The sequence below is a fragment of the Marmota marmota genome, unplaced genomic scaffold (assembly GCF_001458135.2).
Source record: "Marmota marmota marmota unplaced genomic scaffold, marMar, whole genome shotgun sequence".
Taxonomy (NCBI): Eukaryota; Metazoa; Chordata; class Mammalia; order Rodentia; family Sciuridae; genus Marmota; species Marmota marmota.
Window position 1 is genome coordinate 36829658 of NW_026000037.1, and position 17545 is coordinate 36847202.

Here is a 17545-nt window from a genome sequence, read left to right on the forward strand (position 1 = left end):
ATATATTATATATAATAAAAGGGATGGGGATGTAGCTCCCTGTTTAAGCATTACTGGGTACAATTCCTGGTACCTGGTTAAAAAAAAAATTGAACTCAAAAGGAATCATTTTTATTGAAACTATCATTGATATATATCAAAGTTAATACTTGGAATTTTGTGTAATAAAATAGTTCATTTTGAATTCTGTATAACACAGTATACAAAGCACTTTATACCTGTTAATTCATTTAATCTTTAAATACCCCATGAAATGGGTTCTGTTTAATCAAGTTCATAAAGAAAATTAAGGCACATATGGATGAATTGTTTAGAGTCCCCGACCCTGTGGCAAAGCCTGGGCATTTAATTCCAAGTATTGAGGTTCATTGATTGAATTACTTATAAATGACTTATTTCAATAAATAATTTGATAGGGTCTATAAAAAATTCAAGTAGGATAAAGGGATAAGTTTATGTAATTTACATTTAAAACAATTTCTGTTTCAAGTATATATAGCCTTGTAGATAAACAACCATTTTACCCACAACACAATTTATTTGTGTACAACATCATCCTTTTCCTTTTTTTCATCTTAATCTGCAGGATACAAATTCTAAAATAAATGAAATTTCTTCTGTAGTCAGTCAGAAACCTGATGCTTTTGACCAATAATCAAAAGGAGAAATGGGCATGCCTTCGTTTCTTTCTGACTTTTCATCCCTGTTCTGTCTGCTCTGAAGTGCTAACCGCTTTGTAGGGAACTTTTCCAGAATCCTTGTCTCATCCATGTTAATTTTTGCTTTGCTTTCAGGAGGAGCAAGGTGAAAGAAACTGTAGGAAGTGGGATTCATTACAAAGGAATATGGAAGATCTAATTAGATAGAATCATGGCTGTGCATTTAAAAATATCAGTATTATTGAATCTGTAATTGTATATTTGCCTTTCCTAGCTCAGAAATGTTTGCCCTGATACACTGGGTTATTTTATTTCTATCTGCTTGACGATAGGCTTTTAAAAAATGAACAATTGTAGAATTTCTTAAAATGTAAAATAATTAGATAATAAAGAGGAGACATTCAAATTCTTTTTTGATAGTCTCAACAGGTTATTGAGTGAGGTGTACAAAAAAAAAAGGAAAAATTTATATATGTATATAGATAGAGCTATAGATATCTTGGAATAGATTAAATAGTAAATAAAAGAATATTTATAGTACATAATCATGTAAACATATAGTATATAAGCAAAAATCTTTGTTTCTGGAAAGATTTCTTTGTATTTCATACCTGCATATCTTAACTCCTAAATAACTCACTTCTATATCTTCAAACACTTACCACTCCGAAACTTGGTTTTCAATAAATGGAAATAATTGCCCATTTGTTAGAATAAGGTGAATATGTAGTCCCAAAATTGTTTTCACTTCATCTGCATCCTTCCAGTTCTTACTCCATTACTTGAGAGTGTGCTCAGGGAAATCTTATTTCACCTGCCTGTGAAAGTCAGGTATCTTTTTATAGATGCTTAAGGTTCTGAATTCCTTTGTATTGCTGTTAGTTTATAATTATGTATTTAGCGTGAATCATTGGTAAGTCTCTCTACCCTGGACTGCTGTAAGCTTCACGAGGGTCGGGGTAGTCAGTACCTGACACAGACAAGGTGCTCATTAAACAGTTTTTGAAATGATGAATGAAGAAATACTCTTTATTTTTTTCTGATGTTTGGCACTAATTTTTTTCCCATTTAAGGGATGAGCAGCAAGTCTCTTTCTAATTCCCCAAACTAATTACTTGACATTAATGTGCTGATTTTATTTTTGCTGTTACCTAGAGTTGTAGAACATAATACTCAAAGCTATATTTTTAAATTTGTGAATCCAGCTCGTTTGTTTGGTTACTTTTTAATCTGTATATTTAAGTGATTTTTTTTTTTTATTTTAACTTGTTATTTTGTCACATAGGATATATTTTAAGGACTGTTGTTGGTGGCTTTTGTTTAGTGTGGGTCATTTTTGTTATCTTGATGTTTATTTGGAAATATATTAAGCAAATATACATTTTTATAAAAAATCTCTTTGTGTATTTCAGTGAGTTTGTTGTTATTTTTGGATTCTGTCATGATCCTTTTTGTCACATTGAGCTCTGTTCTTGTTTTCACTCATTTAAGCTTTGGTCATTTTATAACTTATTCTAATGTTTATTTATTAGGAATAATATAAGCAGAGATATCCTTTTTGGTAAGATGTAAGGATAGCACCTATTTGCACTGTGTTTGTACAGTGGTGTCTTTATTTCTGAAAGCACCTGTACTAAAGCAAGATCTGAGTGATCCTTGAACCTTGGGAATCTGTAGTTATACAGATGGCATGGCTTTCAAGGGATGAATTTTTCTCTGGAATACTGATAAGATGTTTTAATGGTGGGATTAACTCAGCCTTTTGGATGAATTATGAATAGTTCTGAATCATTATCACAGAAAGAATATTAAGAAGGAAGAAAAACTGGCTAAGCAGCCGGTAAAGATAAAGGAGTTATCAGTTATTTTTTTGTGCTATTTTTCTCTGTAGAAATGTTGTAGAAATATTGGAAACTGGGGAATATAACCATCTATTGGGAATAATTCTCAGCAACAATGTTTCTCTCAATTTTAAATTCAAGTCCTTACCTATTTGGGGATGACTAGAAAAATGAAAATCTTGTTCTCTGTTAGCAGTCGACTGGCCTCAGATTGTGAGACGTGTGTGTGGAACATTCCCAAGGCCACTACTACTTATCCAATTATTGAATGTTTCCAAATTTAAAGTTAGTATTATACTTAAATAAAAATTTGAACTGCTGATATATTATCAGTTTGAAATGTGGATTAACTCATTTAAATTCTATTTTAATTAGGACTCACTTTAATTTCTTTGCCTTTATGTGTCTGGAAAGTAGGTTAAAATCAGGCTTGGTCTGTCACTGTTTTACTTAATTCTGGTGATTTGTTTTACCTGTCTTATTATTATTATTTTTTTTTTTTACCAGTGTAGTATGTTGTACATAGTCATAGACACCAGAAACATTTTTCTCTTACTGCTGTGATCCTACTGTCTTCCATGAAAAAGGAGTGGGGCAATTCACTCAGTAGAAGTAGGAGATTCTAAAAATTCTTAAGACAACCCAGAAAATATAATCAGAGGAGAGATTCTAGCTCTATAGAAATTTCTTTAGGGCTGCTAGCTAGATTTTGTTAAAAGCAATACTGCCCTCTGGTGTCCAGAAGCCAGTTCTCCTTCATATCATTTTGAGTTAAAATGCTTGTTTTAGTCTTAAAGTGTAGACTCTAGGTACTTTTCAAAAAATCAGTAGTAATTATTTAAGACTTGGTTTAGTTCACTTGCTAGCTTGGAGTATGTTGGGTGAGATAACTTCGTATTGTTCTAGAGTCAATAATTTGTTTACTACCTCTCATCTGATAGGTAAAATCCAAGTGGTCCTTTTGTTTTTGTTTTTGAAATTTTTTTGATATTACTTTCCTCTGTTCATAAGGAAAGTAGTTCCCAAAATTCATTTAAAGATATAATACATTGGATCACTGCCAACTTTTTAAAAGCTAAATCATTATTCTCTTTCCTTTTGTAACTGATGTGTCATTTTTCATCTCATTCTGAATATGAATCGTAATTTCTTTTGCCTGTGTTTTTTCTTCACAAGCACGCCTTTCATATAATGATAGAGGTAAGATGCATTGATGTTTGTTTTATGGTTGTGGAATTTTTTGTGGATGCATATTAAACATTTTGTCCTTAAGATTTTTGTTGTTATTGTTGCTTTACTTGCATCCTTTAGTTTATATACATTTATGTTATAAGGATTTCCCCCTGCCTTTATTATAAAAATATGATTGATTTGACATAGTACTAGGTTTTGATTTTAAAGGAATGCTAAGAGTATTTATACTTATTTAAAGTAGAATATAGAAATGACTGTTTTAGCTGATTAAAAGAACATCAAGTGACTCTAATAGCCTTAAAAATTTTGTATCGTTTAATTTTTAGAGGATGTCATCAGTTTCAATGTTAGCATGTGCTCATTTTTAACAAGAGCTTTCTAGTCCAGCCCATTATCTTTTAATGTGAAATCTGTATTTTCAAATAGTTTTATCTTTGGCATTTCTAGCAAATGAACTAGCTGCAGAAATACAACTTTTGATGAATTTTTGCTGTCTGGATGTTTAAGGCTATATAACTTTATTAGAATTCACCCTTCAAATGGAGAGAATTCAGAAATAGTAAAATGATAACAGATGACTTCACAACTGTCCATCTCTATCTGTGTATTCTAATGTTGGTTATAATAATGATATTGGGAAGGAGTCCTGGGATAGAAGACTTTTTCTAATAACTGTAGTTTTAGCATGATATTTTCTGATGACATGAGTATAATCAGAGCCATTTCTAATGTATATCTTTTTAGTTTTCCAAAATAGTATGTATATTGCAAGATAACTGGATACTTAGGAAAAGTTTTTATGAAATCTTAAAACCTTTTTAGATGCTTTCCCAAAAGTAGTTTTTCAGTATAGCAGGGCAAAGCAGTATTTTGTGGATAACATCAGACAGAATGCTGCTGTCATTTCTGACACTTATATTTGCATTTGTCTTCCCAGGGTGTCATACATTTCAAAGGTTTAAGTCTTTATTTCTAGAATCAAATAAGGTTTTTTTTGTGTGTGTTTGTGTGGGTAAACTACTATAATGATATTAATAAGCTGAAAATTGTTCCTAATATTCTTAGATTATTGGATAAATAAAACATATTAGAAATACATTTAATATTTTATTTGAATAATTTCTGATTAAAAAATCAAAAAGTTTATATTGATGAGTGCTATAGATTTTATACAATTATCTTTGCTAAAAAGTTATTCAATTTTAGACCTAATCTTTTAATTGTTAAAGAATATTATTTTAAATTACATTTAAAAACACATTTCTAAAAGTTTTAATACTACAAGAATGTGCCTTTGTAGACCTTTTTCTCACTCTGAAAATAAAATAGGCCAGTTTTTTTCTCTTAATTTGAGGATTTTTACTTTTAAGTAATTTTGAAAGAAGTGTTATGGTTGTTATGATACAATATTGAATATAATTGTAATATTAAGAGGGTGACTTAAGATATCTTTCTGAAATAGTGGTAGCTTAGAAATTTGCTGAACAGAGCCTTAGAAACTTAAGGAAACTTTGAAGTTTATCTGTGCATTTGGAAAACAAATAACTATTTTTTCCCTAAACATACACATTAAAAATTATTGTATATCTTCTGAATTCAAAGTTAATGTACACAAATCATTTTTTGAACTACTGATATATTTTTGAGATGTGAATTAAATCATCTAAATCTTGTTTTACAGATTGAATCATATCTCCGTGGTTGGTACCCTTTAGAACAGAGAGTATATAAATGTATATGTTATCAACAAACATTCTCAGTTTATTTATGTCACTAAAAATTTCAGTTTAGAGTTGTATTACTTTCTACCATATTACTTTCTTCAGCTTTCAGTTCTTATCTGCATACTTTAGTTTTTGGCATTTTTGCTTTGAAAAATATACCTTTCTAGCCTTTTCTATTTAGCTTAATCATTCCTTTATGCAGTTATACAGTTATTCTTGGACCTTGAAGACTGGATGGGTTTTCTTTGCCTCTAGAAAAGTAGTTTTCAGCATTTTCGCCTGTCTTCACATTTGTATAAGCAAACTACTCCTGTTGGTAGAATCTCTAATTACAGGTAGAGATAGTTGAAGAATGAGATAGGGATGGTGTAGTTTCCATAGAAACTCCAGAGAGTCTTGTGTTCCCTCCCACTGAGAATCATTCTCAAGAACCTGTCCTTCTTGTAAGATTAATAGCTGACCTCCTTGCCCTATTGCTTTGCTAACAGAAACACTCTAGCTTACTAATCCTTCATATTTTGAACCTGGAAAGAAAAAGCAACTTCTGTAGACGTTTTAAAATAAATATCTGAGTTTAAAATGAGTTACAGTAATCTATTTTACAGTGTGCTGTTTTAAAATAGGAGTTCTCAAGCCATTTTATAAAGATTGTCTAGTTGCATGTTTTTCCTATTTTATAACCTTGCAGTGTTTCTATTGTTGAGGGTCTTTCTAATGATAGATGTGAACTTTTAAACACCTGAGTGGCACCAGTAAGCTGAATGATGCCTAAGGAGCACTAGGAGTTTTTGAGGCATTAGGAGAGGAGATAAAAAGAGAGGGAGAAGAAAGGCAGAGTAAGATGTATTGATCTGGGTAGCATAACATTTCCAAATGTCTGAGGAACCCAGTGCCATCATACTTTTCCCTCTTGCAACAAAAATTTTATGTCCTCCTCACAACATTTGTTATGTAGCCCTTGAAACATTTCTATTGCTTTTCTCTGGAAGCTTTCTGGAATGGCAGATAGCCAACCAATAAAATGTTTTCAGAGAAAAGTTGTCATCCTACTTTGTATAGGGAAGATTCCCTTGTTGTACTCCTATTTATATACTATGTTTGTTCTGTTTTAAAAATTAATTATAGCAGTGTTCTTTTCTTTTATTTATTATACCTTGCTATCAATATGATGACCACTTCTTTTTTGAATTTTGGTTTATATTTTATTTGCCAGTCGGCCTCAGAACACAAATTTATTTTGGGAATAATTATAAACAAAGTGATGAATTGTTAATATGTTAAAAAATGAGGACAAAGTATAAACAATTTGGCTATAAAATATTTCTTTTACATGCTTTTGTATTTCATACACCTAACTGCAATGTACTTAAGAATGACTGGTTATTTCTAAGATTAATGAAGAAAAAATTTTAATCAATGAAGAAAAAATTTTAAATTAAATAGCCATTAGAAAAAGTATATTTTGAGGTTTTCTTTAAGACATAGTCATAATCTGCTTTTCCTGGCACTTTTCAAATACTTATTCTCTAAGGAAATATTGTTATGAGTGATCTAAAGCTTACAGAAAATCTTAGTGGGGAAAATTAGAGAGACTGGATCAAAAATGGTGTTAGATTTTTTCTACTGCTGTACCTGAGAAGCAATACTGCTAACTGTTATTATGACAACTCTTAAATCAAGTTGCCTGCTTTGTAATCCCTACAGATTAGTGATGCTTGAGAAACTCAGTTCTAGCAAGATTGAAGTTAATGTCATCCTTATGTGTTTATCATTTATTTCTGTCAGTTGATTCTTTAGTATACTCACTTATTTCTCATTTTTAGAATTTATATGTTCCAGGGTCTGCTTATTTACACTATTATTCTTGTTTATCTACAGGACCCAGGACCACCCCCACCTTCTCCATTACTAGGTTTGAAGCCACTGCAATTATTAGAAGTGAAAGCAAGGGGAAGATTTGGTTGTGTTTGGAAAGCCCAGTTGCTCAATGAATATGTTGCCGTTAAAATATTCCCAATACAGGTATGCTATTGCAGTTATAAAGTTACATATATATATATTTTAAAAGCTGAAACCAACTAGGACATTATAACTCAGAAGCAGTCTAAACACATAGGCCATATATTCCAAAGTGATACTGTGATACTGGGAAAAGCAGTTAGCCTTTTTATGTTTGCCTTCACATTTGAGAAATGGAATTATTAGTACAAAACCATGTTTGTTTGGAGTGGTAGAATTATATTAAATAAACATGGGTGATCTTTTGCCAATAAAAATTCTATAAAAATGCTAAGGATTCCAATTAAAAAACCTCATTGGTTATATTTTAATATCCCTTACATTATCAAAAAAAGCAAACATAAAAGTGAAGAAGTAGCGTGTTTTGTTTTAGAATTGCTGTTTGGAGGTATGTGAACAGACTGATTTATTTTCATTCTACTTTGAGTGTTTATGTAATTATTTAAGTTTTTGTTTGGTGAATTTTCAGAGGCAGTGAATCAAGACTCCAAATAATTGGTTTACTATTGAGTTGTTTTTCTTTTAGAAATAGCTGGACTTTTCACAAAACCCTTATCAAGCTTTTACCCTTCTTTTGTTTTGTTGCATCAGTGGTGTAATTTGATGATGATTCCATTTTCCCTTGCTCTTGCTTTTGTACCCTTGTGACTAATGCTATCCTTAGTACTTAAGCCCCAGGTTGGATTTGAGGATATAAGCTCTACTCCTACACCTAAGTTTTCCTTATTGCAAAGCTATCCTATAAGCAATTTGCCTTACTATAACTAGATTTTAGCCTCCTTACCTCTCCTAAAGCTTGTGTTGTAGAATCTATGAAGAAGATTATTACTTTCATTGGTTATTTTTGTTAGTAATGCAGATCCTGTAAATTACAATTTAGAACTCTTAGAGTGTGCAGTCTGTAATGCCAGGATTTATTTTTTAAAAAGTCAGAGAAGGGGCTAGGGTTGTGGTTCAGCAGTACAGTGTTCACCTAGCACATGCGAGGCCCTGGGTTCGATCCTTAGCACCACATAAGAATAAATAAATAAAATAAAGGTATTTTAAAAAGTCAGGGAAAATTTATTTTAACGTGTGAGGAATCTTAAAAATTACATGAACGTATTTGGATATTAAGAGTAGCATTTTATTGAATGCTCTTATGTCAGGTGTTATATATTACATATATGTATGTATATTATTAGTATGTATGTAATAGCACAACACTATGAGACAGATACTGCAATCCCTGTTTTACTTAATGAGGAAATTGATTATATATATTGCCAAAGGTCAGTGGCAGATTCAGAATTTAAGTTTAGGTAGTTTGGAGCCAGAGGTTTCCTAATCCATATGCTTTGGTGCCTGCCTTTTCAATGTCCTTTCATAGCGAAAAGAAACTAATCTATTATAAGTAAAAATGTAATGGACATGAATCATTTGCAGGCACAAATGAGTATATGGTGACTTTAAAGCATGTTACATAATATGTTAGTCGTTGAAAACAAAAATGTTTTCTGTTTGGACAGAGTAATTCCACCTGAATTGCATCTTTCAGAGAGATTATTTTGATTACTGACAGGAGCAGCTTCACACCGTGATGAAATTACAGTGTAATACTTATAATAACTTGGAAGTAGAATGTGTTGCCATTGTAGTATGCAAAAGTGCAACATTTCTGATGAACTATTGTTCCTCTAGAAAAGGATGTTTTAAAGGATTAGGGTGGCAGGCGTTTGGTATGGAACTACCAGAACTCTGATAGTGTTAACTAATAGAACTTTCTTTCATTAAATGAAAGGTCAAAACAAAAGGTCTTTTCTACTTAAATACATTTTTTTTTGTTTCTTTAGAACTTTTTAGGTAATTTATTAGATGTGATTTATTTAATATTTTGTTGCTGTTCTTACTATTCTTTCTTTTTAACCCTAGGATAAACAGTCATGGCAAAATGAATATGAAGTCTATAGTTTACCTGGAATGAAGCATGAAAACATATTACAGTTCATCGGTGCAGAAAAACGAGGCACCAGTGTTGATGTGGACCTTTGGCTAATAACAGCATTTCATGAGAAGGTAAAACTACCTAACACTTGAATTCAGTAAAATCAAGAGTTGGCCTACCTACCTGATGTTGACTACAAATCCCTCAGACCTATTTTTCAGTAGATAATATATTATATAGTTGATTATTATTTAATGTAAAGTGCAAATTGCTCTTAAATAAAAATCCATTTTAAATCATAACTTATTTTAACAAAAGAATGAAGTAGCTTTTTTTGTAACCTCTCTATTTGTAATACCAGTCTTTTGTCCCAGATTTTCTGTGCTGTATGTAATTACCTCTCTTGCAAATACTTTAGTATAGGCAGTGCTTAGTAATTTTCATTTACTTGTTAATGACCTATTTTGATTTCATAAGCCATTTTCACTTTGAATTCTGTACCTTAACACTCTTTAATAAATCTATAATGACAAACCCAGAATCAGAAAATTTATATAATCTTTTAGGGTAATTATCACCAAAACACCCTTGTGGTTTTTTTTTCCTCAATTTTTCCAACTTCCAGAGATGTTTAAAAGTACCGTTAATAAGGAAATTTCATTTTTGATACTTTTATCATTGTTAAGTATGTGGCTCTTATACCTTAATTCTTCACCATAAGAATGCCCATAATCTCTAGAGGAAGTTTTATTAGTGGTTGCTTGTATATTCTGATGTTTGTTATCCTAGTCCTTTGGTATAATATCTTTAAAATTGCTATAATTTCACTTTAAAATTTTTTCTAGAACTTTAGATTTTCAGTATGTATTAAGAAGAACTTGGATTAATGTGAATTGGAAGGAAATTTGGACCATGTTTTTTGTATATTTTTATGTACTCAAAGGAAAGATACATTGTCTTACACTTATAGATAAAAAATTCCCGTGTATGTATGGCTTTTGTCAAGAGCTTAAGTTTTTTTGTTTTTGTTTTTCTACCCTCCTTTCTTTAGGGCTCACTGTCAGACTTTCTTAAGGCTAATGTGGTCTCTTGGAATGAACTGTGTCATATTGCAGAAACCATGGCTAGAGGGTTGGCATATTTACATGAGGATATACCTGGCCTCAAAGATGGCCACAAACCCGCAATATCTCACAGGTAGAGCAAAATTTATTTTGTTTTTCCAGATGATTCAGAATATGTTTATGATTTAATAAGCTTTTAAATCCCTGAGTAGAATTAATTTTTCCCTTAGTTATCCAGTCATGCCCTAGGAGGCAGATGATTTTCATTTATTTTTTAAATTAGCTTTGATAATGGCCAGGAAGTATTTTGGAAAATGTATATGTTAACATCATTAGTTAAGTTTAATTATCTCCGTATTTCTTAATTTAGTCTCATTTCTAAAAGCATAGTTGAGAATGAAAGTATATTTTCTTAGCTCAAAGGAAAAATAAATTTATTTTAATTCAAGTCAAGATTTAAGGTGATTTTAAATAGATTCAAGGGGATGTAAATGAAGGAAAGTCTTTTGAGTGTATCTTTTTTGTTTTTCTTTTTTAATTAAAAATATTTTTTTTTTATTGTAGTACTGGGGAGTGAAATCCAGGTTCCAGGGGTACTTTACCACTGAACTACATCCCCAACCCTTTTTATTTTTCATTTTGAGACAGGATCTTGCTAAGTTGCCCAGATTAGCTTTGAACTTGCAGTCCTCCTGCTTCAGCCTACCAAGTCTTTGGTACTACCATGTCCAGCTCTTTGCTTATTTTTTGAATTACCTTATATTCTTTTTTTAGCTAAGGTCAAAGGAGACATCATTCAAACAATTGTCAGTGAGATGGTAATATCCAGACAGTTGTCATTTCTCAGAAGGCAAAATATTTTTCCTTAAAACATTGATTCAGTTTGCTATGTATTTAACTTCCTTCAACATGGGATTCAGTTTGTCATCTTGTATTCAATTTAACAGTGGTTGTTTTAAAAGTAGGCACTGACTGATTCATTTAACAAATATTTAGTTGATTATCACCAGGTGGTGTTTTAGGTTGCTGGGAGACATTATTTTAACCCTACCTCTTATATATAGATTCTGGTTTTGCAAACCTTAAATGTTCCCTTTTCTTCTCACCTTCCTACATGCGGTCTGTCTTCCATACAGGGAACGATTTAATCCTTTGGAGTCCCAAAGGTTATTAGGAGTAGGGGCCCTGAAAATCCTGAATTTCAAGCAGTTTTTTGGAGCATCCATATATACCTGTCCCTTTGCTGTCTCCTGTGACTGTACACATGCCATTTGTCATGGCAAAGATGTATTTAATTAGAGTATAGTAATCTCTAGGATGAACTGGTTGAGGCAAGTGTGTAGAGGAAGACATCTTCCTATTTCAGAACTGTTACCCTTTTCAGAATTCAGGATACGGCTAGAGTAGTATATGTTTATGATAAAATGTGTTATATATCCTAGAGATGTTAAATATCCTAGAGATGTTTTTCTACAACTGGGTGAAAAAATATAAGAACCACTAACTACACTAAGCGAGTATTCTAAAATATAGGTCTATACAGTTGACAAAAGGACACAATTTAGCTATTTTTTAAAAAATTCTTTAGTTTTTAAAAATTTTAGTTTTTTTGGAGTTTGTTACTGTAAAGTTTGAAATATTCTTAACCTCTTAAATCATAGCAATTTTATCATTGATATGTGAGAATGACATAGATAAAGTGTTTTTGGAATGGCATTTCTTTATAAAACTGCTTTATGGAGAGGATTTCTTCTTCTAGTCTGTGTTATGAATAGGAGTTTTGTTACTTTACTCTTGTGCTGTATGGGGACTCTGCTTAAGGTTCTTCTTTTCTCTTTTCCTTGCATGTCATATTTTAACTACTATTTTATAGCATAGATATTCTCCCTCTTTTCGATTATGAGCAAAAAATTTAAAAGATAACTTGTTGAAACTTAATTGTACTATCTTTATATTTGTAAGGGACATCAAAAGTAAAAATGTGCTGTTGAAAAACAATCTGACGGCTTGCATTGCTGACTTTGGGTTGGCATTAAAATTTGAGGCTGGCAAGTCTGCAGGTGACACCCATGGACAGGTAAGGAAGGGTGGTAATTATAACATGTAACAAAAAATAAATATGTCTCATATTTTCTTAGACTGGCATGTCAAGATTGAATTGGTATAAATTGTTGTGGAGATTAAATTAGCATCTAATCAAAAGTTATATGTTACATTTTCTGAGGAAAATGTCATTTTCATATTGTGGTGGAGGACTCAGGTGGTTTAGAGTACTACTTCATAAGATAACTCCTAGATGTTACAGGATTTTTTTAAAAAAAGTGGATCACGGAAGAACCCACTTTTTTGATGGACCACATTCTTAGGGATATCTTCTTATTAACTCAGTAGTTTTTTAATTCTTTTATTCTTTCACCGTCTTGTGGTATAGAAGAAAAATCAGCCATTATTCTTGCTTCAGTGTATTAAGATCCCCTTCCCATTTTTGTATCCAACAATTTCTTGCTTTATTTTTTGTTTCTTGCTTTTCTTTATTGTTTCATTCACTCCTTAATCTACTTTCTGTGAATTCTCTCCAGAATACAAAGCCCTTGTATAGGCCTAAGTGAGGTACCTAATTAGTTAAAGTCTATACAACAAGAACTTGGCAGTGGAAACCTTATAGAAAGGCCAAAGAGAAAAGATTGTCTGTACATTTTATTCTCAGAAGCTATGAGGCTAGGAAAGATGTTTTCACTCCTATAAGATAACCTTTTTTCAAGAAAACCAGTCTAACCTGATAGGTGACATTTCCTATGAAGCAGATGATTCATTGGCTTTGGTGTTAAATTTTGTTATACAATTATTTGGTCAGCTATTTATGAGCTTTATTTTTTTCAGCATATCCTCAAGTTTCTAAGAACATAGTTGTAAACAGTCATGGCACTCAAATTTTGCCAATGTTGACTAACAATTAAAAAATTTAGGGCAATGGTCAGCAGTCACAGAACTCTACAGAAGTTGACACCAAATCTCTTTAGAAATGGAGACACTTTTGTGGCAAATACTACCAAGATGGATGTTATGTAGAAAGCCTGGGGACAAACCTCTGTACTTCTGTACTTCTTATGACTCACTGTCATAAGATGAACTTTTGGAAAGTTTCATCCTTGGTACCTCATAAGCCCCTCTGGCATTTTTTCTGAGGAAAAACTGGGGGGACTCACTGATGTCATCTTTTAATTCCTTTGCAGTTGGGTCATATGGTTAGATAAAAATAACCAATTACTTATACCAGTTGATCCTTGACTTTAGAGTTTATGTACCAGAAAATTGAAACACTATTTGAAGGTACTTGCATGTTATTGTAAATTTTATATATTGCAAAGAAAGAACCCTGGGGAAAAATACAAATTTTCATCTATTATCAATTTATAAAAGAGAATATTTTAGGCTAAAAATTTAGATAAGCCACGATCTTATAACAAAAGAGAACTTCAGATGGCATACATTTATCTTTAAGAGAAAAAAGGAGGACAGAATGGGAGAAAATCTTTGCCAGCAACTTTTTAAAAAGAGGATTAATATCCAGAATACATAAAGAACTCAAAATACTTCTCCTCCCTCAAAAAACCCCTACAACCCAATCAATAAATGAGCAAATGAACTAAATATTCACTTCTCAAAATAAGAAATACAAATGGCCAAGAAATATGTGAATAAAGATTCAATGTCTTTAGCAGTGGGAGAAATGTAAATAAAAACTATATTGAGATTTCATCTCCCTGCAGTTAGAATAGCAGTCGTCAAGAATACAGATATTAATAAATGCTGGCAAGGATGTGGAGGTATGAGGAGCCCTTATACACTGTTGGTAGGATTAGTGCAGCCACTATGGAAATCTCTATGGAGGTTTCTCAAAAACTAGAAATGGAACCACCATATGACCTAACAATACCACTTCTCAAGTATTTGTCTAAGAGAATTAAATACTATAGTTATCTATGCATACTTATGTTTATAGCAGTACAATTCTCAATAGCCAAATTATAGAACCAGCCTATGTACCCGTCAGCAGATGAACATATAAAGAACATGTGGCATACACACACACATACACATACAATAGAGTTTTAGTTAGCTATAAAGAATGGAATTACGTCATTTTCAGGAAAATGGATAGAACTTGAGAACATAATGTTAAGCAAAATAAGCCAAACTCAGAAATGTGTTTTTTTTTTCTCATATGTGGAAGCTAGAGAGGAAAAAAAAAAAAAGAAAGTTGGGGAGGATCTCATGAAAATAGAAAGGAGACTACAGGATGGAGAAAGGGGAGCAGGGGAGGGAGGAGGAGAGGGAAAGGGGAGGTATTGGGGAATGAAATTTATTATGTGTGCATATGTATGAAGATGTAATAGTGAATCCCACTGATATATATAGTTATACTGCACCAATAATTTTTTTTTTTAAAGTAGGCTTTTGGGAGGTGTTAATTTGTAGTATAGTTATTCAGAAGAGGAAAAAAATTAAAAGCTACCTTTTCTTTCTTTAAAGTGTTCTCCTTATTAAATAAATTGAATATTCAAAACTTCAGAGTTTAGTGATCTGTCCTTATTTATTTATTTATTTTTAACATCTGTGCTGTGTGTGTTTTTTGTGTGTGTTATTGCATGTAACTCCCCAACTTCTAGTGTGGAATAGGAGTCACAGTCACCTAAGGATGGAGCTTTTTGAAAATAGCAATAGCTCAGCTGCTCAGTACTCAAGTATATTGTGGTCTACCTTATATGTCACAAAACTTTTTAAAATATCACATAAGAATGTTGTCAAGCACCAAATAGAGCTAGCTGTACTAGCTTAGTAACCATAGTGATAGCACTAAGAAATACCAAGTTGTTGGGCACATGCTTGGTTAACTATTTTTAAAACATTTTATAATATCTGTCATTGAAGCCCTCAAAAAAAAAAGGGTTTCTTAAAGATACTTTTCAAATAATTTGCAAAGGTACAGTTGAAAACTATGCAGCTTTCTCTGTTCCATCCTTCTCCCATTGTTGTTCATTGTTCAATACCTTGTGATTACTTCTAGAAAGGGAAAAATTCTAAATCTTTACCAGAATAACATCTGTTGATGTATTTTTTTTTTAGGTATACTCACACATGATCTTACTATGTATATATGCTATAATTTGGTGTTCATAATTTAGTTGCTTTACCCTGATAATAGACCATATGTGGTTTTGATTCTTAAAAAAATGTAAAATGTTAGTTCATAAAGTTAATGAATGAGTACTGTTTGTTTTCAAAATATTTTTCAGGTTGGTACCCGAAGGTATATGGCTCCAGAGGTATTAGAAGGTGCTATAAACTTCCAAAGGGATGCATTTTTGAGGATAGATATGTACGCCATGGGATTAGTCCTGTGGGAACTGGCTTCTCGCTGTACTGCTGCAGATGGTAAGGGAAAAAGTATTTTGTTTTAAAAAGTACATATGCCACATTTTTGAAGTGGATGGTTACATTCAAAGGTAATAAAGTACATTTCTGTTTTAATAACCAAGAGATGGTAGAGAATTCAGGAGGCAGGGAAGCAGAAAGGATGGGACAGGGAGAAGGGAACTGGTCAGTGTTTGCTTCCTTACTGTTGCTAGATGTTTTGTTGGATACTTCATATACTTTTAGCTTATTTCCTAAAACAACTTTGGAGGTAGTTATTATCACAATTTTACAGGTGAGGAAATTGTTTCAAGGTAATTGATGAAACATATTTGTGATTCTGATCCAGTTGTAAAGAAAGAGCTGCTACTTCAGCTAGGTCATGTAGGTCCTGCTTGTCTGGTTCTCAAGTCAACTATTTTGGTAAGAGGATATGTATATAAAGTGGGAGGGGCCTTCTGACTGCCTTTCAAGACTCTGAGGCTGAGTCTGTTTAGCACTCAGGAAATGCCAGCATATCGTTAACCATATTAAATTTTAGTTTTATCCTCTAAGACAGAACTGTGATCATGCTTTCACATGTACCACAGATAAAATTCTGCCCCCTAAAACTTTGAAGGTTTGACCTGACATAGACATTAGTCATATTCTCTACCACAGCAGGGTGGCTCTAAAGGGTTTCTTATTCTTTGTTCTTGTTATTGAAAAGTTCTTCTTTAAATCTTATAAGCATTGGGTATTTATTCATTGGTTATAAATCTGCATACCATATTTGTAATGTAAAAACTATAAAGTTCTACATATTTGATCTTTAGTGCTCCTTCATAAGGTCTGTACTCTGTCTCAAATATGTGGTAGTACTTTTTTTGGGTAAGACAAACTTCCTGTTAAACTTCTAAACAAATTTAAATGAGCTTGATCTTTTTTTCTTTTAATTACCTAAAAACTTCTTCCAGGTGTCAAAAACCATAGAAAAAATATGTTGAATATTTCAAAAGGTATAACCAGTTAAGAATATTTTACTTTCTAAATATTATTAAAGGCTCTTGGTATACAACAAACTTCCTCTGAAATGTGAAATTTGATTTAGGGGACTACACTTTTAAAAGGAACTGAAAAGTTCCCTTTAAACCAGCTAGCTCTGGTTGGTGCTTGACAACATTCTTATGTGATATTTTGAAAAGTTTTGTAACATATAGGGGTAGACCACAAGATACTTTGAGTTTTAGTAGATCAACTGAGCTGTTTAGAAATCTGTTCAGAAATGGACAGATCTATTTCTTTAGGATTGGGGTGGGTCCAGAACCTAAGAAAGGTTGAAGCAACTTGAGAATAACTTTTAGCTTTTAAGTGTATAAGAAAACACATAAGCTGTTTGTTTTGACTCAAAAGTAGAAGTAGTATTACAATTATTACATGCATTTATGGAAATGGAAGTAGGTCAAGGAAAGATGTCATAGGAAAATACATTTTATAAGAACTTTAATATGAATTTTTCATAGTAAACCATTGGATTGGGTGTCATGGGGGACATAAAGCCCAGTCTTCAAGTAATATACAGTTAAGATGATAAAAAACATTCTGGACAATTAACTCTAAAGTAAGTGAATTATCTAGCCCAGTGCCTGGTACTAGACATTCAGTAAATGTTTTGAGATGAATGTAACTACCATAACACAAGGCAGTGTTATGGTAGTTCATAGGA

General features: G+C 32.0%; 1 protein-coding gene across 5 annotated transcripts in view; it reads left to right on the top strand.

Annotated features, from left to right (window-relative positions):
- Positions 1-17545, top strand: part of Acvr2a (activin A receptor type 2A) — a 76784-nt gene that overhangs the window by 55849 nt on the left and 3390 nt on the right. For 3 of the 5 annotated variants that reach the window (XM_048812236.1, XM_048812238.1, XM_048812239.1), the window contains 6 exons: positions 3677-3700; positions 7297-7440; positions 9349-9492; positions 10413-10558; positions 12388-12502; positions 15723-15861. In XM_048812236.1, coding sequence (XP_048668193.1) covers positions 3677-3700; positions 7297-7440; positions 9349-9492; positions 10413-10558; positions 12388-12502; positions 15723-15861 — 712 coding nt within the window. The remainder of the gene's footprint in view (positions 1-3676; positions 3701-7296; positions 7441-9348; positions 9493-10412; positions 10559-12387; positions 12503-15722; positions 15862-17545) is intronic. The other 2 variants (XM_048812237.1, XM_015479153.2) reach the window with 1 other exon arrangement.